Raw genomic sequence first — 27,950 nt, 5'->3', positions numbered from 1 at the left:
GCAAAGAGATAAAGAGGATTTTCCAGAGTGTGATAGAGATCATTTATGAAGATTAGAAATTGGATGTGGCCTACAACACTGCCTTGAGGCACTCCAGCCTTAAACAGGTAGAGGAATTGAAAGGATTCTATTGAGAGCCACACGTTAGCTTTGAGAGTGGAGGAAGGCAGTAACCAAAGAGTGGAGTTGGCCTTTGATGCCATGGGCGAGATTTGATGCGAGAGTATGGAGAGCAAGGTGAGATGCCAGACTGCATCAAAAGCACGAGATATGTCGAGGGAAACGGCTCCGATCTCATAACTGATATTGAGGGCCTCCCTCTATTGTTGGATGAGTAGAAGCAGCATGTCCAGGGTAGAGCGACCTGGTCTGAATCCGATTTGGTGATCTGAGATGAGGTTGTTGGAGAAATGGAAGGATTTAATATCAATTACGACGATGGATTCCATGACCATGCTGATGAATGGAAGTAAGCTGATAGGTCTGAAGGTAAAAGGATCGGTTTTTGTACTTTTTATGTAATGTGGTGATGTTTGTTTATTTCCAAGCAGATGGAAAATGACTTATGGAAAATGGATAGGGTGAAAAGGGCATGGAGAGGATGTGCAAGGGCAGCAGAGAAGGTTAAGGACATGTGAGCTGATGTTGTCCAGCCCAGTTTCAGAATCAGAGTTGAGGGTTGACAGAAACTTCTCCACCTTCTCAGGTTCAAAAGAAACAGAGTTCAGGAGCAGATGGGTCTGACTGGATACGAAGTGTGAGGGGTTGGGGACACAAGATCTGGAAGCAAACACAGAACTGAGGCATTCAGCCTTCTCATGAGGGGAATCGTCTGTGGTGCCATTTGAAGAGAGGGAAGGGATGGAAGGGGAGCATACTATGAAGACAGACTTAACAAGGTGCCACCAGGCTTTAAAGGAGATAAGTTTAAAGTACAATGTTGAGGTTGGACAGAGGATGATGCTGAGAGGGGTCAGGATGGGGGGAGATGACTGGGCAGGACTAGTGGGTGCTTAAGGGGTGGGGTGAGGGGAGGCTCTGAGGGGGCAAGGTGAAGGAAGCTTTGAGGGGTGGGGTGAGGGAGAGGCTTGGATAGGGTGGTGTGAGGGGAAGCTTGGAGGGTGTGGTGAGGGGGAAACTTTGATAGAGGGAAGGACACATATAAGAGGTGGGGTTGGAAGGACACTGGCTGACCCAGAGGGGTTTGACACCGTAAAGGAACCTGAAGGGGATTTTATGTTGGTGAGCCGACAATTTCTGCAACCTGGTCTTCTCAAGATTCCCAAAATGGACAAACGGAGAAAAAAAATCATGGGATGTATGGAAGGAATTTTGGTTGAAGGCATGGAGAAAGGTAGTGTTGTAGAAACGAGCGCTTAGGTGAGACGTTTGTAAAATATGCCTTTTGAAGATGAAGAAGAAGAAGAGGGGGAAGAGGTGGAGGAGAAATAGATCGTGAGGAAGAAGAAGAGCATTTGTGGTCCTCATCTATCCCATAGGAGAGATGTTTGTCTGTGTCTGTCACCATTTATCTCAGAAATGGTCAAACGGATCTTTGTCAAATTTCCAGAGGTTCATCACTGAGCGTCAAGGGATTGTTTTAGGCAAAATCATTTTTTTTTTGACAATCTGGATAAAGAAAGTTGGATTTCTTATTCTAAATCGCTCTATAGTGCTTTAGCCTTTGTAGCTGCATGAAATGTGATATTAAATGATCCCCGACCCCATTCCTTAGGCTTAGTGGGTGTAGTTGTAGGCCCAAAAACAAAATAGAAAAAAATTTTCTTCAAAATTCCAACAGGATTAGAACATCACCGGGAAACACTGAGTATCCCTTCTCGTGATGGATAAACAAGGAAAGTGAAGCATATTAAAAAATGTTTTAAAAAAGCTTTCAAAGGAAGAAGGAAAAAGTGTTTCCTTCAATGAAGATTCAGTTTGGAGACATTGAGATAAGGTAGAGATAAAGAATGGGGAACAGGATGTGCATGCAGTACACGCAGAAGGCAGAGCAAGATCATATTTAGTCATGAAGGAGAGCTTTTTTGTTTATTTGTTATTTTTGAAGCAAAGAGAGGGAATATGATAATGTTGGAGACAGAGAAGCCAAAATTTGGGGATGGGGGTGAGGTGGGGGGTAGTGGAATGGGAAGACTAGAAAACTTCAATTTTGCTCGCTGGCTATCCAATAAGTAATGCAAAATCAAATTTGACATATGGACCTGTATTTGATCATATGGATCATTTGATTTTGACCATTTTGACCATTCACCAATTTGACCATTGACATATGGATCATATATGACATATGGACATTCATAAATATAGTACAACGAGGTCCGATTTAACATGGAAAGTTGCATGAAAACTCAAGCAGCAACACAGGGATGAAAATATAACAGAAAAACATGACGGATACGGTTTGAAAAACTTAGCTTTGATTGAGGATTAAGGGCATGTTGCAGATTCGACCTAAATGTGGTGCAACCCCAACCAGAAGTCAAAGTGGTCCATATTAGTGGGCCATCCATTTATTATGTCACAAATATGACAAAACTTTCAGGAACAGTGGTCCATTTTTGTGGACCATCCATTTATTATGTCACCACATCAAAATTATGTGTGTGCCGCATCAAAATCAAATATCTATCGACACTGATGCCAAAATAAAACTAGAATGGCACTTGGTAAAACACATACCTCTGCCAGGCTGAACAGTTTACGTTTTGTATTACACCCTATAGGCCGGATCTGGATCTGGAGCTAAACCAAATCTAATCGGCTTGTTCCTTTCGCCAACTCAACTCAACCACCTAGTTTTGTCATAACTCGTTCACAACTTTTTGAAAAATCGTGCTTATATGTCGTTTTTGGCCCAGTCTTTCAATGGTGAAGAATCACTTAAAAAATTATAGTATCTGGATCCACATCCAGATCTTCACCAAACCCTAAAAATTTGTTCCTTGTCACACACCCAACCTCTCCACCAAATTTCATCCGAATCCGTCCACAAATGTTTGAGATATCCTGTTCACAAACAAACAGACATGGGTGAAAACATAAACGCCCTCCACCTTCGGTGGCAAAGAAAAATATTCCAGGAACCTGTAACACGTCATCAGCAAGCCTTCACCTTTGACTTCATAGTCTGAAAAGCATCCTCTATTATGGGGAATTGCCAGCTAGATAAATACAGCGCAAAAAAGGCAACGAAGGGATAAATTGAAAACCAATAGTTGGAATGAATGAGGTTCACAAGGACTAATCAGCGTAAGTGAGTAACCGTGCAGGCCAAAAGCAGCAACCGACCTTGGATCAATGCCTTCAACCACATCGAGGCCGAGATGATGAGGTTTCGGGATGGTGACGATCAGCCGCAAGTTCTCTGGGTTGTAGATTCGCACCGTCCCGTCAGCGCAGCCACAGAAGATCAGCTCCTCGCTGACGGACAGGCAGCAGGCTGAAGCCGCCTGCGAGATTCAAAATCCAAGAGCACGAGCAAGTTGTTTGCCATGAGGGAATGATCATTAACAGAGTAAGGGATTCGATTCGTGCAAGTAAAGCGGCATTTAAAATAATTATTTTTTGTGGTGAGAGCGTACTTGTGCCACTAGCTCTGCGTGACTTTAAAAGCAGCAATGGGGAAAGGGGGAATAAAAGAAAAAGAAATGACTTGTCCATTGAAGTTAACACCTCTCTGTTTAAATATTTTGTCCCCCTCTCTGCAACCACAAGATGAACAGTTTCAGGCGAAAGCTTAAACCGCAAATCGTGACGGGCGGCCTGGCAACTGCACACACGTCTAGGCAAATGACAAAGGAGGAATCGCAATGAAAATGAGGGAATGGGAAATTGTACAAACTCGAGTCGGTCCTCACACGTTACAGGCTAGTTTTACATTTACAATGGAAGCCCAAGTTCGTTGGCAGCATGTTTAGCCAGGCTTAGAACCTCAACATGACAACAGAACAGTCGGTAAACAACAGACAAAGGAATGCTGAAAGGCGTCGACTTTAAAACCTCGTTTTAGGATTAGAACTGAAGCAGGTCAATTTGTTCAACTTAAGACTCCAGCAGAGGACGGTCGAAGTACGACAGGAGGGGGATTAACCAACCCAAGTTTTCCCTCCATCATCCGCAGTGCCAGAAGACTCCAGGGTTAGTTACATGAATGAGATTTTAGTTTTGGCGCAGCAAATCATTGGATTTCTTCTGGTATAAAACCATAACATCTGCTTCCGTGTTTTACAGAAAAAAAAAAATATTTATTTTAACTTTTGAGAAAGTAAAATTAGTTTGGTTTCAAACAATACCAATTAGAGATTTCCCAATCACCAACGTTTTTTGTAAATCATATATTAATGCTAAGCAATACACCGTATAAAATAAGTTACCAAAACCAAGGATTTATAATAAATTGTGTAAAAACACGTTTTAGGGCTAAACACTTTTATTTTAAAAAAGTTTTAAACCAATTTTTTTTTCCAATTTCAATTAATTTTTTTAAATTTAATTTTGATAGATGAAAATGTACCAGAAAAGAGGACTGTGGGCCAAATTTCAGCTCTCTCGGACTTATGGAATCTAGAAAGCGAACGGCTCAAAGATTTGAAACGGGACAAACAAACAAAGTTCAGATGAAGTTAAATAAAAGTGTGTAAAAAGTGTATAATAAAAAGGGCTGATCTGCAAATTATGTAGGCAAATTATCTCTGTCCACCAATTACCTCCCTCTTCAGCTATCTTCTTACCCACAATTCTCCAATAAGTAAGTGCATGAGTACATTTGGGAAAAAATTAATGAATGGATTTTAGATTTTGCATACAAAGCACAAATTACAACAATGTAGGGAAACTTAGGTTTTGCCAGCAGATGTTTGCTCCACGACAAAAGCGCATGAACCGTGACAGTCAAGACACCGCAAAGCCACGTGTTAAGTGTTTTGAAGCTTGGTAGGAAACACCCACCCCGAGTTCCACCCAGTTCTCCAGCAGCCGACGATCGTTAAACTCGCAAAGCAAGCCCGAACGCGTGATGCAGAATGCACTCTCTGCCTTCTTTCCACGGCCACAAGCCACCGCACAGAACAAGTTATTTTGTTGCTCCCCCAGCAGGCCCGAGCGCCCATTCAGGGGAACCGTCCAGTTCACCTGTGCGAATGTTCACACGAGGATAGACAGAGACAGTTTAAATTCATCATCATAATCATCATCATATAAAAGGTTTTGGGCTCCAGCAGGTGTCGTCAGGTCGGTAGGAAATTTCATAAATTCCTCAATACAATTACGATTTTGAAATTTGATCGCTACAGAGCTACTGATCAAGAAGTGAACTAGATGACGACGATTCGCTGGTTTGATAATACGCCAATACAACCGTGATTTAACATTTTATTTTGTCATATTAATGCTATGGTATTAATTTGTGATTGGAATGAAAATATAGAGATATTGATTTTAAAGCAGAATGAATAAATGACGTGAGGGTTTCCACCTGTGACATTCACGGATTCACCATTCAATTTTTTTTTTTTGGCTCGAGTCCTTCACGAACCGGATGTGCATGTCTGATGTTCGACAAAAGGTGGCACAATAATGTGGAATTTATTTGTTCCATAGTTTAGCATTCACCATTTCCGCATTTTCTGCATCCCACCCATGCATAGCAGGGGTACCTCGCTAGTAATATATGTGTATTACACATACATATGCATGCGTGTGTATATATATGTATATATATTACAACCATCAGGCAAAATATCAGGCTTGCTTTTTACATACAAAGGCATTGACCAACGAGAACGGCACTTGGTAGAGAGCATACCTCCGCTAGGTGAACAGTTTACATTTTGCATCCGAGAGTAGACCAGAAAATCACAACTTTTTGAGATTTCCTGCTCTATATCGTTATTTGGCCCCATCTCACAATGGTGAAGAATCACCTTAAAAACTCTACGAGCCGGATCCAGATCTTCACCTAAATTGCATCAATTTGTCCTTGTCACACACCAAACATGTCCACCAAGTTTCGTCCAAATCCATCCATAACTTTGAGATATCCTGCTATGTATAGTTTTTGGCCCTATCACCCAATGGTGAAGAATCATATCGAAAATTCTAGGAGCCGGATCCGAATCTTGATCTTCACCAAAATGTAATAATTTCGTCCTCGTCACATATGCTACATCTTTGTGAAATTTCGTCCGAATCTGTCGACAACTTTTTGAGTTATCTTGTTCACAAACGGACAAACAAACAGACAGACAGGGGTGAAAACATAACCTCCATCCACCTTTGGTGGTGGAGGTAATAATATATATTACAAGAATATATGCCAAAAAATAAATAAATAATAATAATAAAAATAATAATAATAATAATAAATAATAGTAATTTTCCCTCATCAATCTACACTCAATACCCCATAATGACAAAGAGAAAACAGGATTTTAGAAAGCTTTGCAAAAATTTTTTTTTTTTAAACTGAAATATCACATTGACATAAGTATTCATACCCTTTGCTGTGACACTTGAAATTTAGCTCAGGTGCCTCCCATTTCTCTTGATCTTTGAGATGTTTCTACACCTTGATTGGAGTCCACCTGTGGTAAATTCAATTGATTGGACATGATTTGGAAAGGCACACACCTGTCTATATAAGGTCTCTCAGCTGACAATGCATATCAGAGCAAAAACCAAGCCATGAGGTCGAAAGAACTGCCTGCAGAGCTCAGAGACAGGAATGTGTCGAGGCACAGATCTGGGGAAGCCTACAAAAAAATTTCTGCTGCATTGAAGGTTCCCAAGAGCACAGTGGCCTCCATAATTCTTAAATGGAAGAATTTTGGAACAACCCGGACTCTTCCTAGAGCTGGCCGCACTGCCAAACTGAGCAATCGGGGGAGAAGGGCCTTGGTAAGAGAGGTGACCAAGAACCCGATGGTCACTCTGGCTGAGCTCCAGAGATCTTGTGTGGATATGGGAGAATCTTCCAGAAGGACAACCATCACTGCAACACTCCATCGATCTGGGCTTTATGGCAGAGTGGCCAGACGGAAGCCTCTCCTCAGTGAAAGACACATGAAAACCCGCTTGGAGTTTGCAAAAAAGCACCTAAAGGATTCTCCGACAGTGAGAAACAAGAATCTGTGGTCTGATGAAACAAAGATTGAACTGTTTGGCCTCAATTCTAAGCGCCATGTCTGGAGGAAACCAGGCACCGCTCATCACCTGCCCAATACCATCCCAATGGTGAAGCATGGTGGTGGCAGCATCATGCTGTGGGGGTGTTTTTCAGCAGCAGGGACTGGGGGACTGGTCAGGGTTGAGGGAACAATGAATGGAGCAAAGTACAGAGATATCCTGAATGAAAACCTGAAACAGAGCGCTCAGGACCTCAGACTGGGCCGAAGTTTCACCTTCCAACAGGACAATGACCCTAAGCACACAGCCAAGACAACGCAAGAGTGGCTTAGGGACAATTCCGTGAAGGTCCTTGAGTGGCCCAGCCAGAGCCCTGACTTGAACCCAATCGAACATCTCTGGAGAGGCCTGAAAATGGCTGTCCACCAATGGTCCCCATCCACTCTGACAGAGAACCTGATTTGCAGAGAAGAATGGCAGAAAATCCCCAAATCCAGGTATGCAAAGCTCGTCACGTCATACCCAAGAAGACTCGAGGCTGTAATCGCTGCCAAAGGTGCTTCAACTAAGTACTGAGTTAAGGGTCTGAATACTTATGGCAATGTGATATTTCAGTTTTTCTTTTTAATACATTTGCAAAGCTTTCTAAAATCCTGCTTTCTCTTTGTCATTATGGGGTATTGAGTGTAGATTGATGAGGGAAAAAATGAATTTAAACGATTTCAGCAAAAGGCTGCAACATAAAATGTGAAAAAAGTGAAGGGGTCTGAATACTTTCTGAATGCACTGTAGAGGCAACTATGAAGGGAGATTACTTCCAAATCATGGAATTGTGGCAGCAATGATATGGAGTAAAGTTTTTTCAAATTTTTTTTAAAAATTCTTCCTTTATGATCAAATTTCAATCCTGAACGATCTTCAAGCAGTTTCAAAGCCAAAGCGCCCATAGCACTCGGTTAACAGAAACAACAATTCCTGGATCAAGCAAAGATGTGGACGAAATGACGCACATCACAACACGTCTTCTTCTCCCTCGAAACATACCTTCGAGGTTTTTGATGCATCGATATACCAGAACTTCACGTGTCGGTTGCCGACAGTCACAAACGTCCCGCTGTCCGCCGAGAAGGAGACGGCCAGCACTTTACTGGACACCTTGTTTGTCGCGGCCAACACACGGCGCTGCACACAAGTTCACACCCGCATTTCTTTTAACCAAATGCTCCAATGCATTTAGTCTTTCACCGTTTATTCCTGGTCAGTGGATAAATTAACTACAACATTATTCAAATGCGAGGAAATTGAACATGTAAACGGACTCTGCATGTCCAACACAAAACAGTAGATGGTAAACACTCAACTTCACATTTTTCTACTGCAAACGCAATACACTCCCCTGGAAAAATGTTATTGTTAGAATACCAGTGTTTAAAAATACATTTAAAACGCTGATGCATAATTAAAGAGAATAATTGTTCTCCATTGTTGGCATGAAGTCTATGGTGCTTATAACTGAGGCTGCACAGATCAGCCTGGAGCATGGCCCAACAACTTACATTCTTTTTTTTTTTTAATCTTTCATGTCACATGTTTGATGAGGTCACAAATTCTCCCTGCATCAAGTCCAAATAAAAGATTGGATGTAAACTTCATCCTTATGAAACCGAGACATTGTAATGGTGGACAAAATGGAGCTTCCTGATTTGTCCATATTTTGGGTGAGCGATGTTGAATCGTCGACCGTATGCGGCACAAAGCTGCGGGTTAGCATCATTGGCTGAGGGTGTGGCTATGCCGCTGATACAGTGCCTGGTGCTGACGATAGCTCGCCTGCTATTCACAAAAGACTTTAACATCCACCGAGAAATGAAGAAAGCCCATTTAACATCCATCCAAGGGGTGACATGCGCACACTGATGAATCACCATGCCTGTGAAATACCAGGATGGCCGTTTATAGCTGGGTCGGATTCAAACCCAGGCTCGGCATCTCAGAGGCGAGTGTGCTTACCTCTAACCCATGTTATATCTCATGCAATGAGGCATTGAGATAAACCATTAGCAAACATGTGTTTTAATTGCTGATACATTTACCATTGACAGGTTGTTACTGTGGCGGGCACAAGGGGCAATAATTCCGCGCACCAGTGGGTGGCGCGAGCGCCCAGGCGGGGACCGATGGCACATGCCCCGCCCTTCGACCGATCGGCCACGCCCGGGGACTAGGCGTGGCCTCGGCACATATATGCGGGCTCTAAGCTCGAGCCCGCTCAGTGCTGCAGTTCGAGCTTTCGAAATAAAGACTTTTGTTTTAATAAACGCGTTGTGGCCTACCTCTTTGGCAAGCAAGTTGTGTGTGCGGAGCACCACACTTCACTGGTGACCCCGATTGGTTCAGCCGTTGCTGACCACCGAACGCGCCATGGCCACCAATGCCATCGCAGTAAAACTCCCAGAGTTTTGGGAAGCACAGGCCGAAGTGTGGTTCGTGCAGGCCGAAGCTCAATTTCAGCTTCGAGGCATAACGGCGGACGAGACCCGTTACTACCACGTGGTCGCCGCCCTCGGGCCCGGCACTGCCGCCCGAGTCGTGTCCATCCTGCGGCGCCCGCCGGCCGACCACAAGTACGAGGCGCTCAAACGTCTCCTCATCGCCACATTCGGCCTCACGGAGATCGAACGGGCTGACCGCCTCCTGGACCTTCCCGAACTCGGCGACACACGACCATCCGTGCGGATGGATTTTATGCTGTCGCTGCTGGGTGACCAAGCCCCGGATTTCTTATTCCGGGCGCTTTTCCTACGCCACCTACCTCTACAGGTACGCCTCGCGCTGGCCAGTTCCAAAATAAAGGAGCCCCGCGCCCTGGCCGGAGAGGCCGACAAGTTTTTCGCGGCCTGCGACACGCGGTCGAGTTACGGTGCTGCCGTCGTGGATCCCGGGGCAGAGGCTACAGCGTCCCTCATGGCCGCTGCCGCGCCCCGCCCACCACCACCGCCACCGAGAACACCGCGGCCGCCGCGGCCGCCGCGGCCGCAAACCTGGTGCTATTACCATGCCAGGTTCGGCCACAAGGCTAAGACGTGTCGCCCGCCATGCTCTTTTGACAAGTCGGGAAACGACCGGGCCGGCGCTCATTAGCGGCCCTGAGCGTCAGCCATTCCGGCAGCCTCCTGTTCATTACGGACACCTTGTCCGGGCGCCGTTTCCTCTGCGATACAGGAGCACAGGTAAGCGTCATCCCCGCCTCCACGTCCGACAAGCGAACCGCGGGCCGGGGCCCCGCGTTGCTTGCCGCCAATGGTACACCCATCCGCACATTCGGGAAGCGCTGCCTCTCCCTGAGGTTCGGAGGGCAGCGCTTTCAATGGTCGTTCGTGACCGCCAGCATGCCAATGACATTGCTTGGTGCGGACTGCCTATGTGCGAATGGGTTGTTGGTCGACGTGAAGCGCAGACGGCTCGTCCAGGCCGAAACCTTTAGCTCACTCACTTGTTCGCTGAGTGGCTCGTTGAGCGGCTCACTGAGCGGCTTGCCAAGCGGCTTGCTGGAAGGTTCCGTCCCGGCGAGTTTAGTTTGCACGCTTCCGGCAGCGGATGACTTTACCCGCCTCCTCGCCAGTTTCCCGGCCCTCACGCGGCCCACCTTCTCAGCGGTGGCCGTTAAACACGGGGTGGAGCACCACATCCCCACGGTCGGGCCGCCGGTCTATGCCCGGGCACGCCGACTCGAGACCACGAAGCTCGCCGTGGCGAAAGCGGAGTTTGCCACGCTGGAGCGGCTGGGGATCGTACGGCGCTCCAACAGCGCTTGGGCTTCTCCGCTGCACATTGTGCCGAAGCCCGGCGGGTGATGGCGGCCGTGCGGGGACTACCGCCGGCTCAATGATGCCACCACCCACGACCGCTACCCGGTCCCACACATTCAGGACTGCTCCGCCCGGTTGGTGAACACGACCGTGTTTTCTAAGGTGGACCTCATCCGGGGCTACCATCAGGTCCCCGTCCAACCGGACGACGTCCCGAAGACGGCCGTCATCACCCCTTTCGGCCTCTTCGAATTCCTAAGGATGCCCTTCGGGTTGAAGAATGCGGCCCAGGCGTTCCAGCGGCTTATGGATAGTGTCTTGCGCGACATACCTTTCCTGTTTGTCTACCTGGACGACATCCTAGTCGCGAGCGCGTCCCGGTAGGAGCACCTGCTCCACCTCCGCACGCCTGGGCCAGCATGGCCTAATCATCAACCCCGCCAAGTGCCGTTTCGGCGTCGCCACCAACGACTTCTTGGGGCACCGCATCACCGAGCACGGGGCCGTCCCTTTACCGGCCAAGGTGGAGGCGGTCAAGGATTTCCCGCGGCCCCGCACGATCAAGGGGCTCCAGGAATTCCTGGGCATGGTAAACTTTTACCACCGCTTCGTGCCCCACGTCGCCCGGCTCCTCCGCCCCTTGCACGAGGCCCTCCGGGGCAAGCCAGGCAAAGGTGACATCGCATGGTCAGAGCCGATGGCCGCGGCGTTCGCGGGCGCAAAGCTGGCTCTGGCCGACGCCACCATGCTGGCGCACCCGGTGCCCGATGCACCGATCGCCCTCACCACCGACGCGTCGGACTACGCGGTGCACGAGCAATCGGCAACCGCTGGCGTTTTTTAGCCGGCAGCTTCACCCGCACGAACGCCGCTATAGCACCTTCGACCGCGAGTTGCTCGGGCTCCACCTGGCGGTCCGACACTTCCGCCATCTGCTGGAGGGCCGCCCGTTCACGGCTTTCGTTGACCACAAGCCCCTTGTGATCGCGATGGCGAAGGTCGCCGAGCCATGGTCGGCACGGCAGCAGCGCCACCTCTCTGCTGTGTCCGAGTACACGACGGACATCCGTCACGTGGCGGGTAAGGACAATCCGGTGGCGGATTGCCTTTCCCGGTCCGTCGTGCATGCGGTCCACCTCGGGGTCGACTATGCCCGGATGGCGGAGGCCCAGACCGCCGACCCCGGCGTCCAGGCCTTGCGGACCGCCGTCACGGGCCTCCGCGTCACTGAGGTGCCGTTCGACGCCGTGGGCACGGCCCTCCTATGCGACGTCTCCCTCGGCCTGCCTCACCCCATCGTGCCCGCTGGCTGGCAGCGCCCAGTGTTCGACGCCATCCACGGCCTGTCCCACCCTGGCACGAAGGCATCCCAGAAACTCGTCGGGGCGAAGTTTGTCTGGCATGGCCTCAGGAAGGACGTCCGCGACTGGGCCAGGACGTGCCTCGCGTGCAAAGGTCCACCGCCACACCCAGGCACCGTTGGCCCCTCAGGCAGTTTGGTTTCTTCTTACATTTGCAGTACTTCAACTTCGCAGCAGAAGGCTTTGATGGCTTGCTCTTCATGACAGGAATTAACCTGTCACCATCCACACTCCTGCCATACTCTTCAGGTGGAAGAAGCACTGAATTGCTGAGTGAAGCTTGCTTGTATAAGCTGATCTGACAAAGGCTCCTGAGAACATGGAAGTGAAAAGCATCTTCTGTTGGAGGAAGGGAGCGCAGATCTAGTTTGCTAGATGCAAACAAGTGGGCGCGGAGCTTATCCAGGGATGAATACCCTGGCTTGCCGTAGAGATCACAAAAGAAGCTTCGTGCTTCAGTTATCACCTGATCATGTGCAGAAGGTCCGGATTCATGTCGGATGAAATTGGACAACGCTGGCTGTTTGTGAACATGCTGGAGTGCGACTTTCACTGCTCTCTTCTTACCCCGTTTGAAAGGATAGCTCACCGAATCACAACCTGACAGAATGTAGGAGATGAGCAGTGTGTCTGTGAGAGCCAATACGTCCTTTCCAACTGCTTTGGCCAACTCATTCACCAAGTCATGGATGGGGAGGAACAGATCATCCTTTTCCACCCATAACTCAACAACGTTTGTCAACCGAGGGAAATGATACATTGACAAGACGATGATATCTGTATCTGTAGCCTGAATGACTATGCTGTTGTCACAGCTAGCAATGTGAGCAAAGATTCTGGTGTCCGCCGCCTCATGGTTAGGGCAGTACAGCTCATCAACATTGGTATGTTCCGTCTGCGTCACACGAGTTGCCTGGGCGTTGACCCCAAGGACCAGGCAGAAGACATCAGGCCAGGATGACTCCTGGGATCAACGTGAAGCAAGATACGACAGCAGATTGGTCTTGTTACAAGGGTTTGACAGGAATGTGTTCCAATCAGGGATTTTCATGATGTCCGCTGGAACAAACTCTGGCAAGTTGGTATTTGACTCCCGTCTCTGGCGTTCATCCCCTTTTAGACTCTTTAACCCAAAATCATATTGATCGCCCACGAAATGCACTTCAGTGCAATGTCTGGGTTTCATGTTCAAGAGTTTGTTCCTGTACCTTTCTTGAAGTTGGTCAAATGTACTCGAACCAAGTGTGTTGAACCGCTGGATGAATGCCATTGCATCGACTACATAAACTGCATCAGATGCAGAAGGAGGCAACTCTTTTAACGGTTCCCATGACTCGGCAACCTCTGCCTGTAGAGTGGATAGATAGTTGGATTTGCAACCTTTCCGCATGGAAAATCCATTCTTCTCTGGCTCAAACAACGAGGGAGGGTACTCAAGCCATTCGTAACTAAATGCCTCAGTCCGTGCCTCATCACTCAGGTCCTCTGCAAAACAAAGTGCCCTTGTCACTGCACTCTCCTCTCTGATGACTTCTTTCACAGTGTCCATCTTTTTCTTACTTTTCTTCAGATGCGTGGCGAATGTTTCTATCTTCGGTTGGACAATCTTGTCTGCATTCGTCGTCGTGGCAGCATCCATTGCCTCCAAGCCTAGATGTTTGGCATCTACCAGGGTAGTTGCTGCAAGAATCTGACCTGTGGATATGTTCATTAGTTTATCTGTCGCAAGTGAAGGATCGAATGGGTTTTGCATCTTCTCTTCCACGGTCAGTTTGATCTGCAACACGGCTTCCATGTCGTCTTTCCTCAGCTTCTCGTGGTGGTCAGATTGCGGCGAGGCCATGTGTGCCATCTGTTTTACACTTTCAGAGACAGAGGTCATGAACGGTAGAGCCTTGATGTACTTTTCTCGTGCTGATTCAGACTGTGTTATACCCTTAATAATTCCAGTAATCTCTGTGTGTATGTATGTATGTATGTATGTATGTATGTCTGTATGTCTGTGACCGCTGTTTCTCGACAACCACGGGTTCGATATACTTGAAACTTGCCAGGTATATTGCTGGGGACCCGAGGATGTGCCTTTTCAAGGTTTCATATTAATCGGACAAGTAGTTACCGAGCTATGTCCAAAAAACGATTCAACCAATCAGAGAGCAGCGAGCTATCACGTGTGCCGAACGTGCCGAACAGACTCTGCCTCGGACGGCACATTTGAGAGCGTATTCATTTATTTCACGTTGGCAAACTATGTTGCCGCTATGTTGGCGTTAAACTATGTTTTAAAACTAATTAAAACTAATTTGCGATTCTTTCGCTTTCCTGCGCGTTTGTGCACGTTATGGCGATTTCTTTACCAAACTCCGCAAGCCGTTCGCTTTGGACCAAACCATTTCATGTAAATAGAGGGGGGGGATTGTCACCGTACTCGCAAGCCGTTCGCTTTGGACCAAACCATTTCATGTAAATAGAGGGGGGGGATATAATTTTAGATATATATATAGTACGGGCATGCCCTAGTACCCTTAAAGAGGCTTGTTTTGCCTTCCCTATTGTAGGTCTGTTCAAGGGCAAGGTCTGTCCACACACCATTAAAGTCTCCTGCAGTCTGGTGAACTGTGAATTTGCCAGCTGCAAACTCCTCGTGCACTTCTGGTGCTGTTTCTGGAAGCTTTTGCATCTCACTGAGATAGATCGAAAGGCAGGACATGTACTTACTATGGCCGGAAGCAATGGTATAGGGTAGCATATTCTGTACCTCTTGTAAGTGCTGTTGCCACAGCCCAGCTCTCTCAGCATGGATGTAATGCCTTAGGATAAGCACCATGTCTATGTACATGCTCCAAAGATGGGCTGTCACTCCTAATCCCTTCTCAAAATCTCCCCAGAGCAACTCCAGTGACTCTAGGCATTTCATGACTTCCTTCATGAGTGCAGCAAATTCGTCCTTCTCTTTCCTGTCAAAGGCATTTCTAAGACTTTCAAGCAGAGACGTAAGCAAAGAAAGTGTCTCCTCATTCTTCTCGAACAACAGCCATTTCTCAAATGCCTCCCACTTCAGCATGAACAATGCCTCACTCAACCATGAATGATAACGGACCATCTTATAATAATCCTTTCCTGCCATGACTTTATTGGCTGTACCTCGACCACAGATATCACTAGAAACCAGAATGTCCTCTATGCCACTCTCCATTATGAAAAATCCAATAGACCCCAAGAAGTTCTGGGCAATATGGAATCCTCCAAGTCGAACAATAACATCTTTGTACTTTTCCGATTCCTTCCTAAACAACCCCTTTACTATGTCATATATCGCCTGGTCACAAGTCACCACCGTCTTAGCCCGACCCATCTTAAGACTCAAGGAGACAAAGTAGTCCAATGAGGTCTGGACTACATCTGCGTTGGTTGGGTTTTGTGGAAGCAATGGTCCACAACCAATCTTTGTTTTCTCTGCATGTTGCCCAGAACTGTATTCAAAGAAGCTGCTCCATGTCAGGCTACCAGTGTCCTTGTCGTTTTCACCCGTCATCAACTGTGTTGGATACATCCTCAGTAGGAACCAAACGATGTTCTTGTCAGCTAGAAAGCAGGCTTCCCCCTTGTCATCATGAGGAAGTTCAATATCACGTAATGACCTAGCCTGTCTTCTGTCCTTCAGTGTCAGTTTACTACTTACTGGAACGAATTTGTCTGGTTCACTGATAGTCAGTTTCCTGGTTTTCTTAAGGGGCACTGCCCCCACTACCTCCCCACTTCCTTCTCCCTCAAATGTGTACTGAAAAATTATATTTGTTGTAGCATCAAAACTACCACCATCTTGTGTCTCTGAATGGAAGCTTAAGGCTGAAGATCGATGGCAATCATAAAGATCAGCAAGAGTGAAGCAAGTTGCTGAAACAAATGTAGCATAATAATCCCTAGCACCACACAAAAGATGAAAAGCATCAACCACCACAGTAAACCATCACTATTACGATCAATATAGGCCAGAAACAGTAGAGGGATGCAAAGAACATATTGTGACATATACATATGTGAATTATTTGATAAAGGAGCTAAATTTTCAGCTTAACCCACTTTCCGTGACCTTTTGACCTCTGCTGACCTCATGGATGGTCCAATCACGTTGAATCATGTTTCATATAAAAGCCAAATTTATAACAAAAAGAATGAATGGTAATTTGTTGCACTCACCCCTGTATTATGGGATATATGGTCAATTGAATTTCTCCTACCCCTAAATTTCTTGCTTTTTTACAGTTGACGCCCCAAGTTAAAAAACGTCCTTACAGAATTCGCGCAATCCAAACTACCTTGCTAAAGTCACTTTTCTGGTGGCTAACACCCCCACAGACATGATCTAGGGGTCAAACATTTTATAGCAGGGGTGTCGCTTCAAAATCACTTTTTTACACATTTCCAGGCCTCGGATCCCAGACTATGCTGGGCCTCAGGACGGCGCCCAAGGACGATCTGCGCGCGTCCTCGGCGGAGCTGGTCTTCGGGCAACCACTGCGGGTACCGGGTGAATTTATCCCCGACTCCACGGCTCCTTGGTCGGCGGCGCAACAGCGCTCCACCCTTCAGGAGACCGCCCGGAGGTTCGCCCCGGTGCCAACGGCACACCACGGTTGCCCGCCTTCCCACGTCGCCCCGGAGCTTCACACGACAAAGTATGTGTTCATCTGGCACGATGCCCACCGGGCACCGCTACAGCCCCCGTACGACGGGCCCTTCCGCGTGCTGGAGACCGGGGACAAATTTTTCACGGTCGACATCGGCGGTGCCCCGGATCGCATTTCCGTGGACCGCCTCAAGCCGGTCCACCTCAATCCGGACCACCCCTCGCTAGCAGCTCTGCCTCCGCGTCGAGGCCGCCCCCCGGCGGTCGGACCCCCGGCACCCCCGCCAGCAGCTCTTCCTCTGCGTCGAGGCCGCCCCCCGGCGGTCGGACCCCCGGCACCCCACAGCCCCGCCGGCCCGCTACCCCCCAGCCCTGCACCCATCGCCAGGGGGCGTTTCGGCCAGGTCATCCGGCTTCCCCGCAAACTCACCCTTCAGGTGCACGGGAATTTTGGGGGGGTGCGTGTGGCGGGCACAAGGGGCAATAATTCCGCGCACTAGTGGGTGGCGCGAGCGCCCAGGCGGGGATCGATGGCACATGCCCCGCCCTTCGACCGATCGGCCACGCCCGGGGACTAGGCGTGGCCTCGGCACATATATGTGGGCTCTAAGCTCGAGCCCGCTCAGTGCTGCAGTTCGAGCTTTCGAAATAAAGACTCTTTTGTTTTAACAAACGTGTTGTGGCCTACCTCTTTGGCAAGCAAGTTGTGTGTGCGCAGCACCACACTTCACTACTCTATTTTAGTGTGCTGCTTAAGCAGTCCTCAAAGAGAACAAAAAATAAATTCGCAAAATGATTTTCAGTTTGGATAAAAAATATAAATTATCTGCAGTGAGTTCAGCATTTGGCAAATGCATCCAAAGTTGTGGCAAAATCCAACTGTGTCGGAAATGCATGGATATACGTGGCCAACAACTCAAGAAGCATGCTCAAGAAGTAACATGGTCGCACCTGCGTGTGATACACACACACACACACACACACACACACACACACACACACACACACACACACACACACACACACACACACACACACACACACACACACACACACACACACACACACACACACACACACACACACACACACACTCTCGTGGCCAAAAATATTGGCACCCTTGCACTTTTTTCAAATAACTCACAATTTTCTCCAAACATAAGTTGAAAATGACAAAAGTATTTGGTCTCCACAATTCTTTATTTTACTGTTAATATTACAGAACCTTTGTTTTTGATTCAGAACTCAATATATCCTTTTACATCAGAAAATAAAAATAAATGGCATTGACAAAATTATTGACACCCAAGACTTAATATTTGGTAGCACGTCCTTTGGACAAAATAACTGTAGTCAAGCGCTTCCTTTAGCCATGAAAGAGCTTCACACACATCTCCACTGGCAGTTTGGCCCACTCTTCTTGTGCAAACTGCTCCAGTTCTCCCAGATTTGAAGGGTGCCTTCTCCCAACTGCTGTTTTCAGATCTCCCCACAGGTGTTCAATGGGATTTAGATCTGGACTCATTTATGGCCATTTCAGAACAGTCCAGCGTTTTGTCTTGAAAGATTCCTGGGTGCTTTTTGAAGTCTGTTTGGAGTCAGTCCTGCAACAAGACCCATGACCTTCAACAGAGACCCAGCTTTCTGACACTGGGTTGAACTTTGCACTCCAAAATGCCTTGGTAATCTCCATGATTCATGATGCAATGCACACATTCAAGGCACCCATTGCCAGAGGCAGCACAGAAACCCCAAAACGTCACTGAACCTCCTCCATGTTTGACTGTAGGGAAGGTGTTCTTTTCTTTGAAGGCTTCATTTTGTTTTCTGTAAACACAGAGATGATGTGCTTTACCATAAAGGTCTAATTTGGCCTCATCTGTCTACAGGGCATACTCCCAGAAGTATTTTGGCTTGTTCAGGTGTGTTTTGGAAAACTCCAGCCGGGCTCTCTCAGTAGTGGGGTCCTCCTGGGTCTCCTACCATAGACGACCCTTGCATTGAGTTGGCGACAGATGGTGCGAGTTGAAACTGTCATACCTTGTGTCTGAAGGTCAGCTGGAATCTGTTTGGCAGTTGATTGAGGTGCTTTCTCCGCCATTCGAACAATCCTTCGCTGCAATCTTTGATCAAGGTTTCTCTTGCGGCCACGTCCAGGGAGGTTGGCTACAGTGCCATGGGCCTTAAACTTCCTGATAACATTGCGTACAGTGGACACAGGAACATCAAGATCTATGGAGGTGAACTTGTAGCCTTGAGATCGTCCATGCTTGGCTACAATCTTGTGTCTGACCTCCTTAGACAATTCACGAGGTTTTTTTCTTTTCTTCTCTCCATGCTCATTGCTGTACAACAACAACACCAACAACAGCAACATGCATTTTAAGGCCATTTTCCCTGCTAGAGTGGGGGTTAGCCTTGCGGTCCCCATGACAATCTTCTCCATTTTGCCCTATTTTCTGCATCTCTCCTTGTTAACTCCCTTGCCCGCATTTCTTCTTCCACCATCCTAAGCCAAGTCTTTCTCGGTCTTCCCCGTCCTCTACTTCCTTCTACATTAATTTCCATCACTCTTCTCAACCAGTCACTTTCATCCTTCCTCAACACATGACCAAACCATCTCAACCTGTTCCTCTTCACAGCATCAATCACAGGCAATATTCCCATCATCTTTCGCAATTCATCATTTGTCTTCCTCTCTCTCAACGATACTCCGCACATCCATCGAACCATTCGCATTTCCACCCTTTCCAGCCTTCGTTGCTACTCTCCGTTCATTACCCATGTCTCGCTCCCATAAATCATAACACTTCTCACACATGCAGCATACATCTTTCCCTTCAGCTTCAGCGACACTCTCCTCATCAGCACACCACTCAGTTCCCGAAACTTCTTCCATGCACATCTCACTCGAGCAACCGTTGCCGAGTCTGATCCACCTTCTCCATTCAGCATGTCTCCGAGGTAGCAAAATGTTTTCACACCTTCCAGCTTCACGCCGTCTCCAAGATCCAACTCAACATTTCCTCCATCTGCAGCTCCCTTTGTGCACACCTTACATTTGAATGTAGCTGCCACACTGGTAAATGACCCTCTCAGACCACTACATTTTTGATGAACCCATTCAGCGCACATTGTACATTGAATGGAGTTCACTCCGACACCCTTCCTGCACACAGCACACGGCCACTTCCCAGTTCTTTCCACCTCACCACATGCTTTACCACTTGCCATCACCTTCGTCATTCCGATATTCACCTTCAGACCTTTTGTCTCCATACATTCCTTCCACTTGTTCATCTTTTCCTTCAGTCCATCCATACTTTCCGCAATCAACACCAGATCATCTGCATACAACAACTCCCATGGTAAACCCTCCTTTACGTTCTGAGCCAGCACCTCCATCACAGCTACAAATAGTAGTGGACTTAGTACCGACCCCTGATGCACCCACCTTCACCTCAAACTCACCACTGTTCCCGTCCTTCGTCCTTACAGCTGTGCGCGCTCTTTTGTACATTGCCATCACTACTCTGATCAACCATTCCTCCACTCCTAACTTCCTCAATGCCCATGTCAATACTTTGCGTGGAACCCTATCGAATGCTTTCTCCAGATCAACAAACCCAAAAAACAACTTCTTCCTCTTCTCCATGTACTTCTCCTGCAACTGCCTCACAATGAAAAGCGTCTGTCTTTCCTCTTCCTGGCATAAATCCAAACTGCATTTCGTCGATCTTCACTTTCTTCCTTATCCTCCTCTCCAACACCCTTTCCAATACCTTCATTCCATGCTCCAATAACTTTATCGCTCGGTACGAGCCACACTCCAGAGGGTCACCTTTCCCCTTGTATAGAGGGACGAGGGTACTCAGTTCCCAATCCACTGGAATGCGGCCTTCTTTCACCACCAGATTACAGATCTCTGTCATTCTCTTCACACCCCAACTTCCTGCTGCCTTCAACATATCTCCCACAACTCCAGTCGGCCCTCCCGCTTTTCCACTCTTCATTGCTTTTATCGCTTCCTCAACTTCCTTCTCAGTTATCTTCTCTGCCGGTCCTAAAACTGGGTTACGCTCCATGTTGCCATCCCATTCATTCTCTGTATTCAACAGCATTTCCATATATCTTTTCCATCTTCCTTTAATTCCATCTGGGTCGACAACGATTTGTCCCACTTCATCCTTCAAGCAACTCACCCCCATCACATCACACCTCTCTTTCGCTTTGTGCTTTGCAATCCTGAATACTGCTTTCTGACCCTCTTCCGAATCCAAGCGTTCTCCGAACATTTTCCTACATGCCTCCTGCGCCTTTGCTACCTCTTTCTTTGCAGCCTTCCTGGCTGCCTTATAACTTTCATGCTCTGCTGTTTCTGCTCCCGTACCCTTCGCCTTCTGCCACTCCTTGAACTTCTTCCTCTTCTCATTGCTGTACACAGTGACACAAAACAGCAGAATGACTCCTTTTCTCGATTCAGACTGGTTGAACAAGTTATTTTTATATTGCAGGCACCTGCAACTCGCCATAGGTGAGTTCAATTCCAAAGCAAAGGAGAATCACCTGCTTGAAAGCTAATTATTTCTGACAACTTCTAAAAGGTGCCAATAATATTGTCTGGCCCATTTTAGGATTTCTGTGTGGAATAAGCTAAGATTTCGTAATTTTTTCAGCTTTTTTGTTTTGTTCCACTGCAAACCAAAGAAATACCTATGTGGATACCAATACATTTTTTATTTCAACAATTTTCTGGAGAAATGGTGTATTAATTATAAAAAGTGCAAGGGTGCCAATATTTTTGGCCGCGACTGCTATATATATACAGTCACGTGAAAAAGTAAGTACACCCCATGTAAAATTTTGACTTTTTCAACATACAGCAATTTGATCTTCATTTCAACAATATTGATAGACAGAGGTGATATAATATAACAAATATCATGAAACATTTACATTTTTTAGTCCATTGTATAATTTAAATAAACATAAATGCAAATTTCGCATGTGGAAAAAGTAAGTACACCCCTACATTTATCACTACTTCAAATACCTAAAATTAGAATCAGGTGCACCAGCTCAGGTGCAAATGATTAGAACATCGTTAGAGGATCTTGGAGGAACCTGTCTTATTTAAACCTCAGACATTTAGTTTGGTTTGCTCTTTGTTGTTGAAGTGTGTGGCGTCACCATGCCCAGATCAAAAGAGCTCTCTGCGGCCTTCAGAAAGAAGGTTATAGATGCCTACGAGTCTGGCAAGTGATTTAAAAAGATCTCCAAACAATTTGAAATCAATCATTCGACTGTCCGGAACATCATCTACAAGTGGAGAAGATTCCAAACAACTGCCAACTTGTTCAGGCCAGGCCGCCCCATCAAGTTCAGCCCGAGAGCAGACCGCAAGATGCTGAAAGAAGTCTCGAAGAACCCCAGAATGTAATCACGGGACCCACAGTTAGCTCTTGCCACTGTTGATGTCAAAGTGCACGAGTCTACCATAAGAAAGAGGCTGCACAAATTTGATCTACATGGGAGGTGTGCCAGGAGGAAACCTTTGCTGTCCAGAAAGAACATCAGGGCAAGACTAAAGTTTGCCAATGAACACCTTGGCAAAGACCAGCACATCTGGAACAATGTGCTCTGGGCAGATGAGTGAAAGGTGGAGCTATTTGGCCACAGTACCAGAAGACATGTTTGGCGAAAACCAAAGACAGCATTTGACCACAAGAACCTGATACCAACTGTAAAGCATGGTGGTGGAAATATTATAGTTTGGGGCAGCTTTGCTGCATCAGGGCTTGGGCAGCTCACCATCATAGAATCCACTATGAATTCTTCATTGTACCAGAGGGTGCTTGAGGATAATGTGAGGCCATCTGTCAGAAAGTTGAAGCTCAACCGAAGGTGGACATTGCAACATGACAATGACCCTAAACATACCAGTAAATCCACCAAGGAATGGCTGAAAATAAAGAAATGGAGGGTTCTGGAATGGCCAAGTCAAAGCCCGGATCTAAATCCCATCGAGATGTTGTGGGGGGATTTGAAACGAGCTGTGCATGCAAGAAACCCCTCAAACATCGCACAGCTGAAAGAATTCTGCATGGAGTGGGCAAAAATTTCTCCCAGGCGATGTCAGAGACTGGTAGACAGTTATAAGAAACGCCTACTTGAGGTTGTTTCTGCCAAAGGGGGCAATACCACCGATTAGAGCCAAGGGTGTACTTACTTTTTCACGTGACTATATATATATATATGTGTGTGTGTATGTGTTTTTGGCTAAAGTATCGATAAATATATATATATATATAACAATATTACCCCATCACCGATTCCCATTGTGTGACCAAAACAAACAGGAAGCCATAATGAAAAACAAACCCTAAATTGTTCAGCAATGGATGTGGACATAAACCTACCTTGATCATCATGACAAAAATTGATGGAAAACAACAATGATCGTTAAAAAAAACAAAATAAAAAAACCATACATGCCTTCCAGTCCCAGACGTTGACGATCATGTCATGGTGGTGACCCACAGACACAATATATTTCATATTGGGCGAGAAGACGACACACGAAACGCCGTACTTGTGACCCTGGAATTCGTAAACCTGGTTCCTCTCCGCCACGTCCCAAACGCGTACTGCTGGCATGTGCCCGCTCTGCAGATGGGCACAAAACGATGTAATCTTGTCATGGTGGAAGATGGAATGACAATATCCTGCTGGAAGTGGTGGAGAAGCTTCACGATTCACAATACTAAAGGACATGCATCGTGAGCTTAACGAGAATGCAAACACGACACAAAACCGGGAAACAGACATCTTCAAAATACCGCCTCTATCTGTTAAGCCTGTCTTGCTGATGCCCAACATGTCTATGCCCCCTTGCTTACCTTGAAGAACCGCTCTCTGCAATGTGGAAGCTCCCCATGGATGCGATTGAGGAAAACAAATAAAAACTGCTCCTTTTTGAAACCTCGTTTGTTACCAACGGCATCAGTTCTCCAACACACAATAAGAACGAAGCTGCACTCAAATCTTTGCTCTTTCAGCACTCTTTTCTCCTAATCTCATCCTACAATGTTCATATTCTGTTGACAGGGAATGTTGAAAGAAGAAATTCCGAAGCCAATGAAGCAAACTGATGGATCAGTACCGTCTGAGACCTTTTCGCGAATTTCCTTCACCCTTAACTATGCGATCGAGGCCCACAAAGATGAACAAGCAAATGTGGAATCTGTCTTTCAATGGCTAGAGGGGCCTGTTTGGCTTTGTAAGACCAGGGTGAAGTACAGGTTGTAATTCATTCCACAGCAGGAAACGTTCATTATATCCTTTCTTCCTGCCTTCATCTCAAAATTCTGCCAACTCATTTCAAATGCCATGTTATATACATCGGTGCACAAATGACTACGACAATCTTTCATCATCCACCTTTGCAAGTATGATCAACGTTGCACATTTGCTTCACTTAAAAGCAGACTTTGGAACCTCGTTCAGTTATTGGTTCACGAGTTATCAAACAGAGTGACCACTATATTCGTCATTGGCGTGGGTCTGTGTGTCTGTGTGTCTGTGTGTCTGTCTGTCTTTCCGCAGCATAACTACCCGATGATATCATCCGATCTTGATGAAGCTTGGGTGGGAGGTTGATATCATGATCTAGTTGTGTCCTGCCTAGAGTGGGCGTATTGCGCCCATTGTGGGCGGAACCACGCCCGAAAAAGATGTCTTTTTAGGGGGTAACCAATGTCAAGCTACATCTTCTCCAAGGGGTTTGGTGGAATCTGACAGGGGCTTCGATATTTGGTTCGGCCAACGTCATGTGTCTAGCCCAACGGAGCTCGATTTTTCATTTTCGCCCCAAGGTCAAGGTCACAATGTCACAAAATTTAGAAAAGTCGATTTTTGATGGTTTTATTACATTGTTCGCTTCCTGATAGGGTGAAATGTCGTACATGTTTTTATATTATCACATACATCATGAAATACAAGTTTTCCAACAAATTTCAGAATATTCGACCTTTGAAGGTTACAAAGGTCAAATTTTCAAAGTTGTCGGAATCGAACCGAATTTTCGGTATTGTGTAGCTCACTAGTCTCATAACAGATAATACATTCCTATTTATATATTTTCAATGTCGGTTTTGACCTTTGTCATTGAATACCGCTCGCTCGTGAACCATCGTCGTCTCCTGACTTGTACAATTCAAATTTGTTTTTTCATCTCCAAACCTAAAAAGGATCGTCGTCATACACTGCAAATTTATAAGATCGAAGTTTTGTTTTGACTACTTCCCTCGTGCCCTGTGGTATGCCCACTCAAATATGCCCCTCGTATATGCTCGACTGTGGTATATGCCCCTCGCTCAAAGCATATTTAATAATGAAGGTTTTTTTTTAATTCACAGAAATTAACATCCGTCCCCAAACATCTACCCCCATCCTAATCTCATATAAATCTACCCAACCAAGATCTTTCTACTTCTCAACCTGCCCCTGAATGAGCAATTGTAAACCCTCATCTCCATGTTTACTAGTTCGCATAGTCAACTTGCACTACACCATCCAGGTTGGATAATTACCTAACGACGACATTTCTTGTCATACAGGTTGGATAATGACCTACAAAACAGACATCAAAACATTTTTCACAAGCTGCAATGACATCGATGTTAAACCCATGGCAACGGTTGGCTCGTCCATATCGGATTGCAAACCCATTCGTACATCTCGCAAGAGCTTATGATTATCTTTTCAACACTAATTTCAAACGAGGACGGCACTCGGTAGAGCGCATACCTCCGCCAGGCTGAACACCTTACGTTTTATATCCCACTGATGAGCCAGATCCAGATCTTCACCAAAATCGAATTCGTTCATCCTCGTCACACACCCAACATGTCCACCAAGTTTCGTATGAATCCGTCCACAACTTTTTGAAACATCTAGCTCTATATCATTTTGGCCCTATCTTTCAATGGTGAAGAATCACTCAAAATATTTCTAAAATTCTCGTATCCAGATCCAGATCTTCATCAAAATTTAATCAATTTGTCCTTCTTACACACCCAACCTGTTCACCAGGCTCTGTGTGGATCCATCCATAGCTTTTTGAGTTATCCTGCTCACAGACAGACAGTCATGAAAACAACCTCCACCCCTTCCGTGGTGGATGTGATAACATTTCCAGGTGGAAATCATCAGCTTTAACCACCTGTAGCAAATACAAACTGCATTTAGAGCGCAAGCATTGACATTTACTTATTTTTTTACTCCTTGAACCTCATGGGCATTTTTCATTTTTCTACTCAATGCCTGATGCACAGTATAGACCTGCCATGTGTTTGAATGAACAAGGAAATGATACTATAGGATTGCCTATTTAACAAGAAACAAGGCAGAAAGAGCATCAGAAATGTCGTACACACAAGCCAAGTTACAGAGGTGTTTGCCATGGCAACATAATCCAACCAATCATAGCCGTGGTCTAAACAGGTTGAGATATTGTTTTAGAGGAATAGATACCTGCAATATGAAAGCTAAATGTTCAACAGTTTTTGAAATATCACGAACACAAAAGTACATGGACAGATGGTCGGTCGGTTGGAAGGAAGGACCTCATTTTAATGTCCCCCACCTCCGACCTTGGCGGATGGGCGGTGGACAACAAAGTAGGCCTTCATCATTGGGTAAACATTCTATTTGAAATTTTGATCCCAAATATTTCTGTTGAAAATTTTAACAAAGAAAGCTGATTTTCTTACAATATAGATCGTATTAATTGTCCCCTGCCCCTCCAGGGGCATTAAAATGGTTGTCTGTCTGGAGATGGGGGACAAATGAGCTCCATCCGATTGACTGACCGATCATCCGTTCATGTACCTTTGTGAACGTGGTATTTCAAAAACCGTTGAACATTTAGCTTTCATATTACAGATATCTACACTCCCGGTCAAAAGTTTTAGAACACCTCACTTTTTCCAGTTTTTATTGAAATTTACGCAGTTTCATGTCTCAGTGTACTCTGAAATTAAACAAATAAACAATTGGAGATAAAAAAAGAAATCATAGAATCATTTTGTTTAACAAAATTTAATTTAAATTTTTGACTCAGCAAAGTAGCCACCTTTTGCAGATATAACCGCCGAACACACTCATGGCATTCTTTCTACAATGGAAATCAAATATTGTTCGAGAGGTTTTTCCCAACACTGTTGCAGAAGTTCCCACAAATGTGTTGCACTTGTAGGTTGCTTTGCTTTCACCCTTCTGTCCAGTTCATCCCAAACCAGCTCGATGGATTTAAATCTGGAGACTGTGCTGGCCATTCCATGATTTGAAGCCGACCGTCTTGTTCTTTTCCTCGAAGGTAGATTTGACATAGCCTGGAGGTGTGTTTAGGGTCATTATCTTGCTGTAGGATGAACCCCTGACCAACTAGGCGTATAAAAAAAACCACCTTTAGAGGCCAGCGGGGGTTGGCCTTTTTCGGGAACCGTGGTTGTTGTTGTTTTTTGGTCCCCTTTTTGAAGCAATGTTTTACGGCCGGATGCCCTTCCTGCCGCCAACCCTTTTTGCCGCCTTTTACTACAAGCAGGGAATTACCAGTGAACTGGTACTCAATTAGCCGACCTCGGAAGGATGACAGGCTGAGTCAACCCCCCCTGGCGTTAATTCAGCGATCGACCGGGATTCGAACCCAGGATTCTAGGATCCGTAAGCTGGCACCCTAGCCGCTAGCCCAACACCAGGGTTGTGTACCAGAGGGTATTGCATGGCGCTGCAAAATGCTGCGGTAGCCCTTTTGGTTCAGGGTGCCAGTCACTCTGTGCAAGTCGCCGACTCTGGATCCCACAAAAGAGCCCCAGACCATCACGCTTCCTCCTCCATGTTTGACAGTTGGTGTCACACACTGAGGAACCATCCTTTCGTCTACTCGACGGCGTACAAAAACCCAATCGACCAACCTTCCATTCATCCATTCCATCCCCTCCCTCA

The 27,950-nt window shown here is 46.3% G+C and overlaps 2 protein-coding genes across 2 annotated transcripts in view; one reads left to right on the top strand and one right to left on the bottom strand.

The window, feature by feature from the left end:
* The window catches only part of LOC137426749 (CB1 cannabinoid receptor-interacting protein 1), a 295,939-nt gene that overhangs the window by 156,546 nt on the left and 111,443 nt on the right, over positions 1-27,950 (top strand). The gene's annotated exons all lie outside the window — the stretch shown is intronic.
* The window catches only part of LOC144891981 (mitogen-activated protein kinase-binding protein 1-like), a 121,933-nt gene that overhangs the window by 52,324 nt on the left and 41,659 nt on the right, over positions 1-27,950 (bottom strand). Inside the window, exons 5-8 of the mRNA XM_078777107.1 lie at positions 23,439-23,609; positions 8,188-8,325; positions 4,969-5,151; positions 3,310-3,470 (exon numbers count right to left, since the gene is read on the bottom strand). Coding sequence (XP_078633233.1) covers positions 3,310-3,470; positions 4,969-5,151; positions 8,188-8,325; positions 23,439-23,609 — 653 coding nt within the window. The remainder of the gene's footprint in view (positions 1-3,309; positions 3,471-4,968; positions 5,152-8,187; positions 8,326-23,438; positions 23,610-27,950) is intronic.

This window comes from Myxine glutinosa, chromosome 5 (assembly GCF_964187855.1).
Source record: "Myxine glutinosa chromosome 5, kmMyxGlut1.1, whole genome shotgun sequence".
In the NCBI taxonomy this organism is placed as follows: Eukaryota; Metazoa; Chordata; class Myxini; order Myxiniformes; family Myxinidae; genus Myxine; species Myxine glutinosa.
Note: the sequence above shows the minus strand (reverse complement) of the source record. Positions and strands in the feature narration are given on the sequence as shown.